Below are 17,623 nucleotides of genomic sequence, written 5' to 3'. Positions count from 1 at the left end.
TCTCTGCCTTCACCTTGTCGCCTATCTCCGCAAGTCCGCCCATAATTTTGTCCGCGAGCTGTTCGTTCTACTTCTCCTCCGTAATCCCCTCCTTGATCTTCTTCTTCTCAATGAAGACAGGTAGGTTGTTGAGATCGACCAGCGCTTGCAATTCCGTCGATAGCACGGGTAAATCAAAGTCTGGCTCGGACTCCGAACTCATGTCATCAACATCTCCTACATGTAGTCATAGATGTTAGTAGATAGCAGAAGAGTCAAGAGTCAGTCACTTACGCGCGGCATATCCTGTTACCGGAGGCCTGTTTATCGGCACCCAGATCTCACCACCTTCGGCGCTCTTCGTGGTTGGAATGGTGGCTGCGAAGTCTCTGAGTGCGGGTGCAATGGAAGATGCTGGATCGCCATCGATTCGCCGCTGTTTCTCTTTTTTTGTCCACTCCCAGAGCTTTTTGATCGCCGTGCGCTGTTCTGAGGAGAGCGGCTCGGAGAATTCAGGCGTACGAGGTTCTGGCACACTAAATGCATGCAGTGCCATTAGGAACCCTTTTGATGCCTTGTCGCGGCTCTCGTGGGCGCGGGCAGGCTCGTCTTCGGTCCGAGGAGTGTCGATAACGCCTTCACACGCAATCTGTTTCTTGTTGGCTGCGTAGAGAGCGCTGAATTGGGCGTTGGGGGAGGGATTTGGTTCTCGCGCGCTGGCTATCTTTACTTTGCGTCTGGGTGCCATCCTCTCGATGAGAGATGGATGGCTCGTAGAGGGACGTGTAGACGTTGTGGGTGTAGCACATCAGTTGCAAGGCTGTGGTGTAAGTGAGGCTCAGTGAGCCGTTCGCATGCTTGAAAATTAAAGTACTGGGACGAAAGTCGTGAGCTTGAAATTCGGCTGCCAGACATGACCTTTCTTCCTCGTACCCTGATTTCATATGTTGAACACCTCACTTACTATCGCATGTGTGACGATACGAGATGGATGGATTGAGGCGGCAAAATATCCCCTCACCCACTAAATCGTCAATGTCAATCCGCGAGCACCTGCGATCCATTCACCGACACAATGTCCACACCCTGCGACATGCCCCGTTGGCGGAGCTGTCAGGCTCACTCGGAGATCTGGGAACATTGCTGCCTTTGATGATTGCCATGGCCATGAATGGGTCCATCGACCTACCGAGCACACTCGTTTTCTCCGGCATCACCAATATCATCACCGGCGTGGTGTTTGGTGTTCCTCTACCTGTTCGTCTTGAGTTACAGTTGACGGACGAGCACTAAACGCGTCTGACGGTATGCAGGTACAACCGATGAAAGCCATTGCGTCGGTAGCCATTAGCCAGCATTTGAGCAACGAAGAGACTTCCGCCGCGGGGTTGGTGATGGGCTTTGCCGTCCTCTTACTCAGTGCAACCGGGCTGCTACGATGGCTACATAGGGTGGTTCCTGTGCCTGTGGTGAAGGGCATCCAAGTGGGCGCTGGCCTGGCTTTGGTGATTTCTGCGGGCTCGATGATTCTACCGCTGCACTGGACCGCGCCCAGCTACGACAATCGGCTCTGGGCCATCGCCGCCTTCATCCTGCTAGTCATCGCGGCTCTTCTCCCTCGTTTACCTTATGCTCTGGTCGTCTTCGCATTCGGTATCATTGTCGCTGCGGTAGCCGCCGCTCCGGCTGGGGGTGCTTGGGAAGGAGGCGACATTCATCTCAAACCCATCCGAGGCGCGGGACTTTGGCATCCAGAGCTTCGTGTCCCGGGTGGTAGTGCTTGGAAAACAGGGGCCATTGATGCCGCTATCCCACAGCTGCCACTTACCACCCTCAACAGGTTCGATTCCTACCTACTTCCCCAATGCTCAGAGGTAGCTAACCTGTCAGCAGCATTCTGGCAGTGACTTCTCTATCTGCCACGCTGTTCCCCGACTACCCACCCGCCCCATCTACAACATCTATTGGCTTGTCCGTGGCGATCTCCAATCTGATAGGGTGTTGGTTTGGTGCGATGCCTATCTGCCACGGGTCAGGTGGCCTGGCGGCTCAATACCGCTTCGGGGCTCGCAGCGGTGCAAGCATCATCATTCTTGGGGCGGTGAAGCTTGTGCTGGGCCTATTCGCGGGATATGCCATTCTGCCGTTAGTGGCGCGCTTTCCGCAAAGCCTGCTGGGAATCATGGTGCTCGCGGCGGGCGTCGAGCTTGCCAAAGTCGGGCAAACGGTGCTCAACACCCCCGACGTTTGGGAGCAGGTCGAGGCAGATCACGGAAGTTCAACAGCGGTGCAGAACACGCCGGCAGACGTGGAGAGGGAGAGCAGAGAGCGGTGGATGGTGATGCTCATCACGGTCGCTGGCTGTCTGGCATTCAAAAACGACGCGGTTGGATTCTTGGCTGGGATGGTATGGTATTGGGCGTTGAGGGTGCCGGGATGGGTGTCGAAGCTCCGACACAGGCGTGGGCATGGATCAATCAGGCTGAGACACGACAGTCCGAGCAGGGGGTAATTCCGATGAATCAGTACGCGGCAGGGGCAGGCTACGTGCCAGCAGTGGGTCACCACTTCCGCTCGCTGACGGCCTGCGACGGCCTGGCGCTTCTCGCAAATATCGAATACATAGAGTATAGCAAGCCCTAGATTGAATCCGAGGCTCGTTCAGGCTTGTTGTAAGGGAGACGGTCCATTTCTTCTAGCACGAACCACTTCTTCGGGCACGTAGCCTGGGTCGTGACGGATGTACGTGGATACGGGCCTTACACGTGAGACGTCACACCCAGCGCTGTGGCACATGTGCAGGCGCGCGGTTGTGTGAAACACGGCGCTGAGAGGATGCTCCTACGCTGCTGTCGGACGTGGTGGACGGCGACACGCTGCATCGTAAACTCGGCAGCGCGCCTGACGACGAGGAGTAAATTGTTAACGGCTTGCACGTCACACGTGAGCGTAGATGGGGAGAGAGCATGACATCAACAACGCCGTTACGACAGCGTCAGGTGCCGCGAAATGACAAGAAACACGCGCCGGGGGCCAAGCGTGTGTCGGGTCCAGATCCGGGGGCGACAGGGCCAAGGTTTAATTGGATCGTGTCCGTTCCGCATCCAGCCTGGGCGGCCCCGCTATTTTTAACTGCGCCGCCTGCCATCTCCATCCCCGACCTCATCTCACTCACCCCCCGCCCGCGCGCACCACATCGCCCAAGGGAGGCGCAGTGACGGCACCCAGCGCATTCCCGCCTTACTTCCAAGCTTCGCTCCACCTTGAAATCCACTCTTCTGTGATCGACCTTGCGTCTTGCCTTCCTCCTCCTGGCTTGAGCGAGCTCGGGAAACATTGCTACCTCGCTGAGCGGTGTGTCAACAAACCACCACCTCATCCCCTCTTGGGCTGCCGCACAACTGGGAATCCCGACACCATGCTCGCCACCACTCTCACCTCCGCCGTCCTCTTCGCGGCTACTGCTTTAGCCGCCGTCCCATCAGCCAAAGTGGTAATTGAGACCAGCCACGGCGGCGCGGGAACCGACCTAACCAACACCACCATCTCCATCCCCCTCAACACCGTCTACCACAACAGCACCGCGCTCGACCAAGTCTCCACCCTGTACCTGACCGGCACCTCTCTCACCCCCTTCGACAGCGTCATCTGCACCCCCTGGTCGCAAACCGACGGCTCCGGCACCAGCGGCCTTCCCTTCAACAGCTCCGCGCCCAGCTACGTCTCCACAAACGACGTCGTGGTGCGCTCCATCGTGTGCATCTCGACTTCCGTCGCCACCAGCCCGGGTGGCCCGGGCGGCGCGGGCGGCTCCTCCATGACCGCCGCCTCCTCCACTACCCTCGTCACCCACACCGGCACCGGTTCCACGCAGACCGCCGCCTCCACCCTCACAACCGCCACGCCCGCGAGCGCCACTTCCGCCTCCAATCCTTCGGCCTCCCAGAGTGCCGGTAATGCGGCAAGTGGCCTGTATCTTTCCGGCGAATTCTTTGGCGGCTTGGCTCTGGCTGGCTTTGGCGTGGCATTTGCACTCTGAGCTAGGGTAGCTTGGTTTATGCTTTATTTACCTTTGAGACTGGCGATGCGAGAGCTCTTGAGCTTGTGTGGACATTTACGCGAGACGTGGTGCCGCCAGGTGCTTTTGAGAAGCACGCTTTCTAATTTCAATGCCAGACCAAATCAAATTTGATCCTTTACCGACGTGCAAGTTTGCACGTCACTGACACAAAACGCTCAACATAAGCAAGTCTAGCGTACGAGATTACCCAGCTCACCGTCCAAGCACCGTCGCTACCGCTCTACTCCAAAAGCCCAGACAATTCGTCCAAAAGGGTATCGCACCTCCTCCTACTCCGTTTCATGCAATCGTCAACGCTTTTAATCCTCCACAGACATGGCCCGAGGGTGAATTGGACCAGCCAACTAGGGCATGTCCAGGTAAGTAGTGTTCTTGCGCCGCGTGAAGATCCCGCCCAGCGTCGTCTTCTTCTTCGTCTTCTCGCTCTTGCTCGCCGGCGCCTTGAACTCCCTCCCGACCGTCGGCGCCGGCGCACTGTTGGGATCATCCGGCGGGCCGGTGTTGCGAATAAAGTCCGACAGATTATTGGTGTGCAGCAAGGACGTACTGCCATATCGATTTTTCGAGCCCGAGCTCTTGGCTTCCGGCTTCGACTTGTTGGCTACGGCTTTGGAGGTGATTTGGGCCTGCTGGCTGCCCGGCGCAAGTCCGGCTGTGGCGGCGCGGGGGCCGCCGTTGGCCGGCATTGAGCGCGTGCGTGTATCCGCGACATAGCCTTGCTGCTTGGCCCGGGCATCATTGATCAGTCGGCGTGCCGTAGGGCTGTTCGGGTCGATGAGCGGCTTCACCGGCCCGCTCGAAGGAGGCTCCTGGTTGCGTAAGAAGTCCATCATGCTCTCGCTTCTCTGCGCGGGCTTCTTTGGCATTCCATACGATAGGAGCGCTTCATCGTCATCCTCGTCCTCGTCCTCATCTTCATCGTCGTCGTAGTCAATGGCGTACGGGTCCTTGTTGCGGTATCTCTTGCGCGAGATGTTCGCCTCCTCGGCAGACACTTTCGCCTCGGTCGATATGGCTTGTCCAACTCCATTGGAGTAGCCATTCGAGCCTTGATTGACACCATTCAACAACGCGGAGCGCGAGTTGGTTGATGTTCTTAGCGATGCTGTTTGGATGGACGATGCGGTCTGATAACTCGAGTCCATCTGCCTCTCTGCGCTGGGTCTAGCAGCATAGTCCGAACGGACCGAATCCAAGGTCGCTCGAGAAGGCGCCATGGTGCGAGAGACGCGTCGTTGGCCATTTTCATTTGGTCCGGAGCGAATGAAGTCAACTAGGTCCGAGTTCGCATTGTTTGCGATTTTGGCGCCACGCGGTTCCATGTTGGACTTTGCTCGCTGCTGCGCTGGGATTGGGGGAACCGGAGGTACGGTGTCGTTCCCGTTGACTAGATTCCTGCTTCGACTCGGGGCGGGTGAGGTGGATCGCGAGTTCGATGCTCCTTGGATGTGTGCGGAGCGCAAAGAATGTAAGGATGCTGTGGACGCATTCGGCAAGATCGGACGCGCAGAAATCTCTTTGTCCGGCGCGGTAGAGCGAATGAAGTCCGCAAAGTCTCGAGTCGATTCCGTGACCACTCGGGCCTCACGAGCCAGCAAGCCGCTGTTGCGATGACTGCTCGTGTTTCGTGGCGTCGGTCGGCTGTGGGACCGGCGGGTTTCGTTCGAGGACTTGCGATCGGTCGCTCCAGCCACGCTTCTCGGAGTACTGCTCCTTCCTGCTCGGGTAGAAGGTGACAACGGCGCTTGCTTTGGCGTGACTGGAGTCGCATCCATCTCAACAGGAGACGGAGACGATCTAGCGTAACGGACAGAACTATCCATCTGGACGCGGTGTCAGCGTTTACATTCCACACAACGCCCCTTGCTCTACTTACCGATCCATCCCGAACGTGCACTGGCGTCAGGGTGTACTTCAGCGTCTCGCCGCCCTGCACAAATGAATCAAAGTCTTCCGGGCCTCGAATGGATGCACTGGTCACGGCCTTCTCCGAGGCAGTGGCAGAATTCGGCTCGCTGCCTTTCAGGCCCGCCACCCTTGCCACGGCTGCTGACGGAGGCAGGGATGATGTGATTACAGGAGTGAGGGTGGGTTTCTTGTTCGAGGGTTGCTGTGGTACAACATGATTTGTCGGCGTTCGCTGAGCGGGACCGTCCATCGCTTCTGGATGGTCGGGCGCGTCGTCCTCATCGGGAAGGAGGTTCAAGAATGTGCGCGGCGCAGGGCCTGGTGACGCTCGCGGGGAAGGTGTGATGGCCTGTTTTTCTTCGTTGCCGAGGCTGTACGAAGTACCCTCTGAAGTCGACCGCTTGAATGCTGGGGCTGCGGAGGCGGCCAGGCCGGACGGCACCTGCAGTGATGCATCTCCCGAACCTCCGTTGACGGCAGTCTTTGACTTGATGTCGACCAAGCTTTTCTGGCTATCGATCGCGGCACCGTCTTGATAGGGTGACGCATGCTGCGAGGGTTCGAGAACGCTGGCAACCTCCTTTTCCGTCGACGGCTTGGATGTCTGGTCTGTAGATTTGCTGGCAAGTGCCATGCCGGCGGCAGTACCAGCACCCGCTACAACGCCGACTGCAGCACCAGCGCCCGCCAAAAGGCCAACCGCAGCCACCGCCGAGCCTGTCGCGAGCGCGGAAGATATGCCCTCGGGCTTTCCCTGTGTTGCGACTGGGGCTTGTCCGTCACGCGACACGTCATTCTCAGTCTCGTTGGCCGTTGGTTCTGGCTCTGGCTGCTGGACCTGCGTTGCTTCGGCTGCAGTCGCATCCTCTGGAAGTTTGTCATCCGCATGCGCTGTTTCGAGTGCAGTCGAGTCTGCGGGATCATCTTCTGTCCACATTGATGGGGGGGTAGGGGGTGGATGAGACATTGATCGTGTACGAGAAACGGTAGAAGTGGGCGCTGTAAGTTCGGGATCTTTGGAGTTGGCAGCTCCTGCGTTTGCGGGGCCGGCTGCAGCAGAGGACGGCAGATATTCGTGGAAACTTCGCCGACGGTTGCGTGGGGTTGAGGTATGCTTGCCATTCGGTGTATCCGGGTCTGTCGCCAATCCTGGCACTTCAATCTCATCCACGTCACGGACGGCATCAGCCATGGGAAGCGCGACCAGGACAGCCAGCGCCAGCGCCGGATAACCCTCACTGGCGGGAGACTCGGCGTCTTGCTCGGCCTCGGGATCTCTCGCCAGGCCTGGGACGACAATTTCATCCACATCCTTTTGCTGCGAAGCCATGGGCAGGGGGATGAGGGAAGCGAGCACGTGCTCGGGATAGGGGCCGTGTGCTTGCTCAATGCCATCACCTTCGCCTTCTCGGTCGTCTGGATCTTTCGCCAGGCCCACGGCAGCGATCTCATCCAAGTCTCGTGCGGATCCGCCAGTCATGGGAAGCGGGATATTGGCCGCAAGGATGTGCTCGGTATAGAAGACGTCGGGTATGGTGTCTTCGGGGCGGGCTCGTGATGCTGGCCGCGAATCGAAGCCGTTGCTATGGTTGCTCCACGCCGAGCTCATGTTGTCCCGCCGTTTCGATACCGGCGATGGCGAAGATGTGTTCTGCGCAGGAGCGCTGTTGCGCAACGCCTTCCTCCACGTGCGCCACAGACGACCGAGGGAGGCGTTGAGCGCGATCTTCTCGACGTCGTATTCCTCTACCATGACGCTCTCCTCTGCCGCTCCAACGGTCGAGGTAGAACGGCGGCTGCGGCTCTGTCGGTCCACGCGGGCGAATGCCGCCTGTCCAGCGACCTGAAGCGCCTGTTCTGCAACATACTCAATCACAGACGTCAAGAAGATGGCAGCGGACCACGACACGAGGCCACTGTCCGTGGAAAAGCGGCGCTCGGTGTCGGTGAAGAGTACATCTCTCTCCACCCACCGCTGCTCGTCCTCGTCCTCCATGTCCCCCAAGTGTATATACACCATGACTCGCAGGCGAGTCCGCTTCCACACCAGCTGAAGATCCCATTTCCGCCGCGCTTCCTGCACCTGGTGTTTCCCATCTAACTCTTCCTCCTCTTCGCCGCCGGACAATAGCTCAGCGAGCTCGGCATCGGCGCTGCTTATGGCCGCTCGAGCCAAGCGTTGCTTCAACACTTCTGTTACCGCGGGCCGAAGGGCGAGCATGCTCGTGGAGCGGGCAAGGGAGAGGAAGCTGTGTAACAGATGGTCGAGGAATGCGTTGATGAGGGCCAGGGCGGGCTCGGAGAAGTGAACATCTTGGCGGTCGGCATCGTCTTCATCTTCCGAATCGCTCGACGGCCGCTTCCTCGACGCCAGGTGCTCGCTGACGACTTGCGCCGCGCCGGCGGGGCCGACGTAGGCGGGCGCGGGCTCGACCTTGACGGCTTTGCTGGGGAAGTGGTGAGTAATGCCGGAGACGGTGGAGTTGTGGTCCGACTCGTAGCTCATCTTCCTCGACATGGCGGGGAATGCAGCATCGACGCCGGAGGAATTTGGGCGGGAGGGCGAAGAGGCATCGGGGGTGATGGGAGAGACGAGGTGGTCGACATTTCGGTCGTACTGCGTTTCCTCCATTGGCGCAGCTTGGCCCGCGCGCTCGTGCGGTGGTGGATGGTGGAGGAGTCGATCAATGGCTGGCTGGCTGGCGGGTTGGCTGTGCCGTGTGGGGTGGGGCTGGGTGGATTAGCTGGAGCCAGGGCGCAACACACGGATGCAGCCTTGCATGCTGTCGACACGGGGCCTCATTGAAGGAGAGCGCTTAGCCTGGTGGAATGAGCGAAAGATGCGAGGAGAGTGGGCAGAGAGGTGGCAGGCATGGTAACGTCGTTCCAATTACCGCATGCGGCGGTCTGCCTGCACGGCCAGCGAATTACACTTCAGGGCCGGCGAATGCTACGTGCATGGCGACGCAGCTAACCTGCACCCTCGGCCGCTAATCTTGACGGCGATTTGATTTGCATTAACCCCACCGAGCAAGCCCGGCGGAGATGAATGTTGCAACAGACAGCGATCGGCACGGATCTCGATAGACGGCCGTCGGGACATGGATGCCGACTGGGGCCAACTGCAACCGAGACATGGGTGGGAGGTAGCACGCCTTTTGTCGATGATCTCTGGAACCCTGTTGCGGGTGACTCACCTCATCGCCGTGCTCGATCGGAGGGAGCGTGCGGGCCACGCAGCTGCGTGCGACACGGAATTCGTGGCCTGGCGTGCGCCACCGCATGTCGGGGTTGCGCCCTGATGCAACGCTAGCGAACCCCATCGTGGGGGTTGGAGATGAAGACGAAAACGAAGAAGACTGGTCGGGATCGCATTGCCTTCTGACTGCTTCCACTCATCTGTGCATGCATCGTCAAGTGGGGTTGCGATTGACGTTTCGTGTTTGACATGTGGAGGATCGAACAAGGAAGGCGACATGGAAGCTACTGCCAATCTACTGCAGGGGTCGCGTGGTTTGGGGCAGCTGCGACCGGCGACACGCCTGCCCTGTTCTGGACAGCCTCTCATTCACAGTAGTAGCATTTCTTCTAGCAGCCGTCCTGCATGTACCATCTCCCTTTCAACAAGCCTCAACAAGCCTTGGACTTAGTCTACGGCCTGCTACACTGTATATCTCGAGTTTGCGAGAAGTGCCAGGCCGCCAGCGAGCGGAAAGGCGAACCACATCTTCTGGCACGTAGCCTGCCGCGAACCTCGCCCCATATGAGTGAGCCACCACTCTCTATCAAGCACCCTCCATCCACATGCAGAGGTACTCCGCCGTGTCACTCTTCACGCGTCACGCATCGATATGCGTCGCCTGTCCATCCCGGCCAGTTCCAAATCCAGTCCTGACCTGGCTGCCCCCGCGTCTCGATACCGCCATGCGAAACCACTGAATCCCGCGCTTCTCGACCTGTGCCAGGCCACGCTCGAGGAGAAGCTATACTCCCAAGCCTTCGCCCTCCTTTCAGCCGCCCTGACTGCAGGCACGGGCAGCTTGGCCCCGGCTCACCTCCCTCCGCCACACTACCTGGCCTTTGCTGCCACTCTCGTCGTTCACCCCCAGCTGACCTCCCGAACATCCTCCACCGACAAACACGCCGCTGCCGATGACGCCTTGAGGTATCTCCGCCACGTCAACGCCATTCTCGGCCCACGCAACGCGTCACTCCATCACGCATTCTGCTTCAATGCCGACGCTCTGTCCTCCCGCTTCCAGCGCGCCAAGTCCCGAGCGTCGGAGCTCATCAGCGTGGAGGAGGACGTGAACGATGCGTCCCTCCACTCCACTTACGCCAACCAAGGCTCCTTATGGAACCAAGCCCCGGACTTCTGGAGCATCGTTGGCTGGGCGCTGAACTGCGCCGTTGCTCATCCTAAGAGATGGGCGAGATGGAAACTGCTACTTGCCTTCCTGTTGGATGTGCTCGAAGACGACCTGGCCGAGCGGCTACCCGCCGCCAAAGCCGCTTACCAATCTGGAGGTACTACGGCCGTTCAGGAATCACTCAAGGATTCACTATTCGCACACTACCTATCACTCATCGGCCAAGGACGCAACAATAAACGCAGAGTAATGCGTGCCATCTTCGCAAACGGGTCGTCCAAGAGTCTCGCCGAGTTTGGCGAAATCTGGCGCAACGAGACGAAGCCACCCAAGCAGCCTCGGGAAGACCTATTCGCCAAACGTCGAAAGCTGGACCTCGATAACGGCGAGTTCGGCGACTACCTCGACGAGTCGGATGAGGACAGTCCAGGCGGCTCCTTACGCCGCTCAAGATCTGCAACGGCTATCCACAGTGCCCCGCGGAGCAATACAGCGACTGACGGTGGGGAAGAGAGTGATGAGGAGTCCAGCGACCGCAGACCCACAGACGACACCCCTCTCCAGACTGATGTGGAAGCATGGGGCGGCATGGATGCAGTTCGCCTCCGCCAGCGACTCCTCGCGTTCCTTGCGCACTTCTGTGCTGCCAACCCCAACGGCTTCCTCGACAGCGAGGATCTCTTTGATCTGTACACCGAGTTCATCCGCCCCCTGCCGCTCCCAGTCTTCCAGCAATTCACTCTGCCGGCGAAAGCGTATCTACCCCAACAAAGCCAGGCCTCCCTGAATCAGATGCTGCTGCGGCCACTGCTGGTAGCCACTGCACCACCGTACAGCGAGACTCCTCCCACGCAAGGCGACTTTGAAACATACTACGCCCCTCATGCGGCAAGCAACACAAGCGCGGTCGACAATGCCAAAGTCAGTCTTCTCCTTGAAAGTCTGCTGAGGTCGCTGTGGACCACTGGCGGTTTGGCGGCCACGCGAGGCCTTCGCAATCTCGTCCAGCAGGGCATCACAGCGCGCACCGAGAAGACAGGGTGGGATGGGAGGAAGAAGGTGGGCTTCAAGGCCAGCGCGGACAAGGAAGCGCTGAATGTGCTGAAGTGCTCTTCTGAGCGCATGCAAATGATGCTCGATATGACTACATAATGCCTGCTAGCGATGTTACATGTATAGAGACTGCATTTGACACGCAGCGTTGGAGTTTGACACCGCTTCACCAGCTATACCACTGCCTCTGCGTCGAGATGGGCCGGTCGCGCAGAGCCGTCCATACCTTGTCCAGTCTCCGTCGAGTGCGCTTCTCTTCGCGTTCCTCATACTCCCGGATGCGAGTGGCCTCTTCTTTCAGAAGCAAGCTCAGACTCGTGAAGGGCGTTCGCATGATGAAGAGTCTGCCCTTGGCTCGATAGTCGGGCAATCTGCCGTACGGTCCCCGGCCAACCCATGCCTGATCGATGTAGATGCTGGAGCGATCCGAAACCACATGGCGCTTGCCGCTCTTCAGGCGGATGTGGAGTTCCTCGTCTGCTTTCTTTCCCTCTGCCGCAGTCGCGCCGTCGGAACTGCTTGCGTCTTCTGTACCGTTCACCTTGCCCAACCCCATGCCGCGCGTCACCACCGCCTCGTCTCTCGCCGTCTCCAGCTGTTTCCGAATCTCCGTCGCCGCCTTCTTCTTGCTGAAGCGCATCTGCAAAATGGCATCGTCGACATTCTTTCCGGCGATCTGGCGCGCGAGCATGCCCAGCTTCTTGACGGATGTCTTCATGTTGTGGCTCTTCACCAAGTGCTCGCGCTCGGTGCGTTTGATGAACTGCGCCTTCGAGAGTCGCCCACCTTTCCGCACCATCTGGATGACTTTTTTGCGTTCCCATCGTTCGCGGGAATTGGGGTCGGGATCGAGCACTCGAAGGGTGGAGCGAGGGTCTCTTCGTTGCCGGCCCTCGTCCTCTTCTTCTTCACCCTGTTCGATTGCTCGCGCTCGGCTTGCCATTGCTTGGGCTCGGCGGTCGTCTTCGAAGATGGACGAGGCGGCCAGATCACCGGGTCGGGGAAGCGCCGGGGTCTGAGCAGTCTTGCCAACATTGTCCTTTTGGTATTGCTCGATCAGGGGATTGGAGGAGCCCTCGCCTTCATCGGCTCTCGTCTGAGCACTGATGGTGAAGAGGCGGGTGGGATGGCGTGGACGAGTGGGCAGGGAGCGGCAGAAGAGACCTGGCGACAATATTAGTGGTGCGCGAAGGGAGAGAATGAAGGGAGAAGGGGGAGACTCACATCTCCACGCAACGCCACTCGAGTGCATTGACACGCTCATTGAGGGGTGGAAGGGGGGATGATGAGCGGAAGAATGCAGAGGGCGGATACTGTAGTGATGAATACTGTGCAGACGAGTCGTGAAGTCTTGCTCGGAGCTTGGGCCGAAGGGTGAGCAGGTGAGGTGTGCCTGCAACGGGACTTTGCCGGTCGGCACACGGCAACGTGTTGGTGCGTAGCCTTGGCAGCGCAGATCTCCCGTTCTAGACTGCATCGAGGCAGGCCTCGTGCGTGCGCGAACTTCTGCCCCGTTTCCTCCTCTGCCTCTCCTCCTCCTCACTCCATCTCTCCCTCTCCTCCCATCTCTCTCCGGTCCCTCCGTCGCTCGCGTGGCGCATTCCCTTCCTGGCCATCCTCCGCGCGGACCATCCGATCCCAGCGCCACGTTCTGCACGCGCCCGTGCGAGCTGCAGCACGCCTACGACACCCAGGAACCGGGCAGGGATCAAATCTCGACATCTGCCGGAACCGTCACCAATTCTAACCAGAACCTCGTGTATTCGCATTGAGTCGCCGGAATCGCGACCCACTGAGACTTGCACCTATCATCCCACGGGCAAAGCTCGGAGACGGTCCTTCCGATCGCTCACACGTGCCCTCCGCCCGTCCATCCGCCTACTCGCTGCGCACCTCGGATCCCATGGGCTTATCATGAACGTCGTCGCTCTGTTGGTGCCGGTCAGTTTGTGGACGGTCTTTTAAACGTGTCTCCGCCTCAGCCGAAGAATGAACATCAACGCTCTCCTCTCCCCCTCCGACTCTCCTGCCCGCGATGATTCCTCGTCATCGGCCAGCCCGCCCGCCAAGGCGGCCACGCCCTATGCTTCGCGCAAGCGCTCTGCGCTGAACAGAGAGGTGTCGCAGGAGGAATCGCGCTCTCCCGAATCTGACAGGTCAACTGCTGCCTTTCCCTCAGCCTCTTCCCACGCCTTCCCCGGCCCCTCTGCTTCGCGCGGGACAGTCCCAAATTTCCGCCCCCTCCATCCCCCACCCACCAGTCATCCCGCCGCCTCCTCTAGCGCTCCTCCTCCCCATGGAGGTGTGGCGCAGACTCTCTATCAACCTATAACCTCCGCTCGGAGAACTTCCTCCACGCCCCAGATGGAAACGTTGGCAGGTGCGTTGATCTCCCCAAAATTTAGACTTTTCTCGTTGGTAACACAAAGCATGCAAAAGCTGACTTCCCGCTTCCAGACTTGGCCTCGATGCAACGGCAACAAACCACCCGGCCTCTCTCAGCCAACAACTTCCGCTCTTCCGTGCCCAGCACATCGCGTTCACCTGCACTCAACCCCCAACCCCCACCCATCCGTCCGCAGGACTATCTGAGGAACTCTCGCAAATCCGTCGTCGACCTCACCATGTCCGAGGCGGCCGCGCAAACGCCGCCCCCTCGCGCCGTTGCCTCCAACGTCCTGTCCGAAGCCCAGACACAACGCGTCACAGATCTGCTCACCTATCTCGCCGACAACTCATACGCGTACGACTCGCATGTGGAGCTCATCAACATCCTCCATGCCGCCTTCATCGCCCATGCCGCACCTTCTGCGGACGGTGCGCCGCCAGACCAAGGAGCACCCCCTCCCGACTTTCCCCTGCTCACCGAGCTACGCCAAGCTCGTGAAGCCATGGATACGCGGTTCGCCGTTGGCGAGGATCTCTGGGATGACTGGCTGTCGGATGAGATCCGCGTAGCCACTTCAAGTGAGGAGCGTCTCGCCATCACTGAGCTGTTCCAGAAAGCCGTGGCAGATGAGCCGGCGTCGGTCAAGTTATGGCAAATGTACGCTGGCTGGGTCTGGATCAACTACGTCGCATGCAACACCACTTCTTCCCCCGATCCCGCCTCCCACTCGAGATGGACGGAGGAGGACAAGGCGCTCTGCAAAGACCTCTTCACCCGCCATCTCGTCATTGATGTGTTGGAGCAGGCCATTGCATCAACCCAGTGGCGTGTTGACGAAAGCCACGTGGTCTGGAACCGCTACGCCGAGCTGGTGCAGGAGGATTTCCCGACTACGCCCAAGCCCGGCGAAATCGAGCGGCTGCGTGGGATGTACGTGGCACGTTTGCAATTCCCACACGCTACGTGGGAAGAGACGTCGCAGATGTTCTGGTCGATTGTGTCCAAGTACGAAAGCGGGAATTGGGAGGCCATCATGGCAGAGGTTCAGAGTCTGACGGGGCCGGCCAAGGCACAGATGAGCCAACGCGAGCCCCACGAATCCAATCTCCAGAGAGCCATCGACGCAGGCAATCGGGATGACATCTTCAACCAATTTACTCAATACATTCAATGGGAACGAAACCGCGAGAGGAAGCAGAAGAACCGTTCGGCACTGGACAAGGAGCTGAGGAGTGCGCTGTATGAGCGGGCGCTCTTGCGTTTCCCTACCCATACAGAGTGGTGGATCGACTACGTGGATTTTGTCATCAGCTCGGGCTCATCCACGCCCGTGCTGCCGCTTATCGAACGTGGAACGCGACACTGCCCGTGGTCTGGTGAGCTGTGGGCCCGTAGGATCCTTCAGTTGGCCGTCGACGGTAGGCCACATCATGAGATCGAAGCGACGAAGCATCGCGCGACCAATTCCGGTCTCCTCGATGTTGGCGGAATGGAAGAGATGGTAAAAGTCTTGCAACAATGGTGTAGCTTTCTCCGAAGGCACGCCTTCGCCACGGCGAGCTCCGAAGACGACATTGATACGGCAGAAGTGGGCATCACCATGGCTCTTGAAGACATTCAACAAGCCGGCAAGAAGATATATGGCAAGGACTTCCAAGGCGACCCATTGTTCCGCCTCGAGCAAATCCAGATCAAGTTCCTGTCTGAAGCCCGTCGCTTTGAGGATGCTCGAAAGATCTACCAGAACCTCGTGAAGACGCAGAAGAACTCGTTCGATTTCTGGTCGAAATATTACAACTGGGAGCTGTGGATCTGGGGCTACGATCGGATCAAAGATCGCACTCGCGTCGAGACCCCTGACAACGGCCCGGACAAAGCGTCTGCTGTCCTCCAAGAGGCATTGTCACAGCGTGAGATCGACTGGCCCGAAAAGGTCTTGGACATGTATATCAACCACTTCCAGCAACACGAGTCCGGGCAGAGATTGCGAAGCGCCATTATTGAAGCACGAGAGGTCGCGAAACACTTGGCTTGGCGAAAAGCGGCCGAAGCCGCGGAGGCAGCCCAGGGCATGGAAGCGGCGCAGCAGGCGGCATCACAAGCGCAGTTGGAGGCCAAATTGGCTACGGCGCAGGGTGGTCAAGGTGGTGGTTCAGTCGCAGGCGACAAACGGAAGCGAAGCGATGAGCCCCCCTTCAACGGCCATAGCGAGAAAAAGACGAAGACTGAAGAGCAAAGAGCAGACCCCAGCGCACCTGGAAACCCTGCACATGAGCCGTCTGCCTCGTCAAGTGCTCAGGTGAAGCGCGACCGCGAGCACAACACCATCACCATCAGCGATTTGCCTGCAGATGTCGAAGAACTTGACGTGAAGAAATTCTTCCGCGACATCGGCGCCCCAGTCTCGATTAACATCCGCCTCGATGAGCATCGTGACACCGCGACCGCAACGGTGGAGTTTGAGGCGCAAGAAGACGTGCTGGCGGCCCGGACACGTGATGGCAAGATGCTCAAAGGGAAAGAAGTGCGTATTCAAAGCGGCACCCAAAGCACGCTTTACGTGGCGAACTATCCGCCCGAACACGACGAGCTGGCCATCCGCAAGCTGTTTGAGAGCTACGGTGAAATCTTGAGCGTTCGGTTCCCGTCGCTCAAGTACAACAACAGACGCCGCTTCTGCTATGTACAATTCTTGACATCTGACATGGCCAAAGCAGCGGAGGCTGCAATGGACGGGAAGATGCTCGATGGCAGTCACAAGCTGCTGGCCAAGATCTCGGACCCGGAAGCGAAGAAGCAGCGCGCGGGTGCGCAAGCCGAAGGCCGTGAGCTGTTTGTCAAGAATATCGAGCGGACCGCCCCGGATGAAGAGATCAAAGCGTTCTTTGAGAAGTACGGCACGGTCGTCAGCATGAACCTGGTGAAGTTGGTCAACGGAAAGAAGACTGGAACCGCCTTCGTCATCTACGCCACCGCAGACGGAGCCCATGCCGCGCTCGAAGCAGACAACAAGCCCTTCCACGATCGTATCTTGCACGTCGAGCTCGCCTCCGCCAAGGGCCGCGCTGCGCCGCTCGACCGCGCAAAGAAGGAGAACATCATCGTGAGCCAGGCTCACTCCGCTTCGCCCGAGCCGGACGCAAATGGTCGCCGCAGCTCAGACGCGTCGATGCACTCCAGCAACAACCCCGCCGACGAGTCCTACAAGACGGCGCGCGAGCGCAAAATCGCCATTTTCAATCTCCCCGACACGGTCAACGACGCTCGCATCCGCTCCGCCATGGAAGAGCACGGCCCCATTCTGCAGATCCAGCTGCGCAGACGCGACAATGGCGCGATTGTGGAGTTCAAGAACGTCCAAGACGCCTTCAACGTGCGGCAGGGCGTGGACTGTGCTGCTCTCGGCGCAGATGTGAAGACGGGCGACGTGGCGGACTTGCTTACGAAGGTGAAGCAGAGGCAGGATGGCGATGGGCAGCAGCCGTCGTCGTCTGCGGTGCAAAGGGGAAGTGGTCATTCAGCCGCAACTGCAGGGGACATGAGACCGCCTTCGATCGTTCGTCCAACGCAACGAGGTGGAAGACGTGGCGGTCTGGGTTTCAAGAGAGGCGGCCCCTCCGCTGTGGGTGCGGGCAGGAGCAGTGGTGAGACGACTACTGTTGCTGATGCAGCCGATGCACAGCAGCAGGGGAAGCCTGCGAAGAGCAACGACGACTTCCGTAACATGTTCATCAAGAGCAAGGAGGCCGCTGAGGAGTCGAATGCGGGCAAGGAATGAGGAGGCTTCGACGCGGCAGACGCTCCGGCCTTGGAACGCGGGAAAACTTTGATAGCTCTTAATGT

At 59.1% G+C, this 17,623-nt stretch overlaps 7 protein-coding genes across 7 annotated transcripts; 4 read left to right on the top strand and 3 right to left on the bottom strand.

Moving 5' to 3' along the window:
* Window positions 1–67: 67 nt before the first annotated feature.
* On the bottom strand, window positions 68–727 carry BDY17DRAFT_324914 (uncharacterized protein; the record flags this gene model as incomplete). Its single annotated transcript, XM_033737280.1, has 2 exons — window positions 68–216; window positions 274–727. The coding sequence occupies 2 exons, from the start codon at window positions 725–727 to the stop codon at window positions 68–70; spliced, it is 603 nt and encodes a 200-aa protein (XP_033589216.1).
* A 191-nt stretch (window positions 728–918) lies between these two features.
* Window positions 919–2,660, top strand: BDY17DRAFT_298890 (uncharacterized protein). The gene is made up of 3 exons (XM_033733816.1): window positions 919–1,236; window positions 1,293–1,819; window positions 1,873–2,660. The coding sequence occupies exons 1-3, from the start codon at window positions 967–969 to the stop codon at window positions 2,489–2,491; spliced, it is 1,416 nt and encodes a 471-aa protein (XP_033589215.1). The 5' UTR covers window positions 919–966; the 3' UTR covers window positions 2,492–2,660.
* Window positions 2,661–3,297: 637 nt separating this feature from the next.
* On the top strand, window positions 3,298–4,211 carry BDY17DRAFT_163475 (uncharacterized protein). Its single transcript, XM_033729741.1, has one exon. It carries the CDS (start codon window positions 3,398–3,400, stop codon window positions 4,016–4,018), a length of 621 nt encoding a protein of 206 aa, XP_033589214.1. The 5' UTR covers window positions 3,298–3,397; the 3' UTR covers window positions 4,019–4,211.
* On the bottom strand, window positions 4,212–8,880 carry BDY17DRAFT_163474 (uncharacterized protein). Its single transcript, XM_033729740.1, has 2 exons — window positions 5,937–8,880; window positions 4,212–5,883 (listed from the first exon to the last, which is right to left on the bottom strand). The coding sequence occupies exons 1-2, from the start codon at window positions 8,598–8,600 to the stop codon at window positions 4,405–4,407; spliced, it is 4,143 nt and encodes a 1,380-aa protein (XP_033589213.1). The 5' UTR covers window positions 8,601–8,880; the 3' UTR covers window positions 4,212–4,404.
* Window positions 8,881–9,677: 797 nt separating this feature from the next.
* On the top strand, window positions 9,678–11,573 carry BDY17DRAFT_163564 (uncharacterized protein). Its single transcript, XM_033729743.1, has one exon. The coding sequence runs from the start codon at window positions 9,820–9,822 to the stop codon at window positions 11,488–11,490; it is 1,671 nt and encodes a 556-aa protein (XP_033589212.1). The 5' UTR covers window positions 9,678–9,819; the 3' UTR covers window positions 11,491–11,573.
* On the bottom strand, window positions 11,558–12,655 carry BDY17DRAFT_324909 (ribosomal protein L22/L17; the record flags this gene model as incomplete). The annotated part of the gene is made up of 2 exons (XM_033737279.1): window positions 11,558–12,555; window positions 12,616–12,655. The coding sequence occupies 2 exons, from the start codon at window positions 12,653–12,655 to the stop codon at window positions 11,558–11,560; spliced, it is 1,038 nt and encodes a 345-aa protein (XP_033589211.1).
* A 725-nt stretch (window positions 12,656–13,380) lies between these two features.
* BDY17DRAFT_311085 (uncharacterized protein) lies at window positions 13,381–17,558 on the top strand (the record flags this gene model as incomplete). Its single annotated transcript, XM_033735499.1, has 2 exons — window positions 13,381–13,771; window positions 13,849–17,558. 2 exons carry the CDS (start codon window positions 13,381–13,383, stop codon window positions 17,556–17,558), a joined length of 4,101 nt encoding a protein of 1,366 aa, XP_033589210.1.
* Window positions 17,559–17,623: the final 65 nt, after the last annotated feature.

This window comes from Neohortaea acidophila (genome assembly GCF_010093505.1).
Source record: "Neohortaea acidophila strain CBS 113389 unplaced genomic scaffold BDY17scaffold_6, whole genome shotgun sequence".
NCBI lineage: Eukaryota > Fungi > Ascomycota > Dothideomycetes > Mycosphaerellales > Teratosphaeriaceae > Neohortaea > Neohortaea acidophila.
The sequence above is the reverse complement of the archived record's forward strand: the minus strand, read 5'-3'. Positions and strand labels throughout refer to the sequence as shown.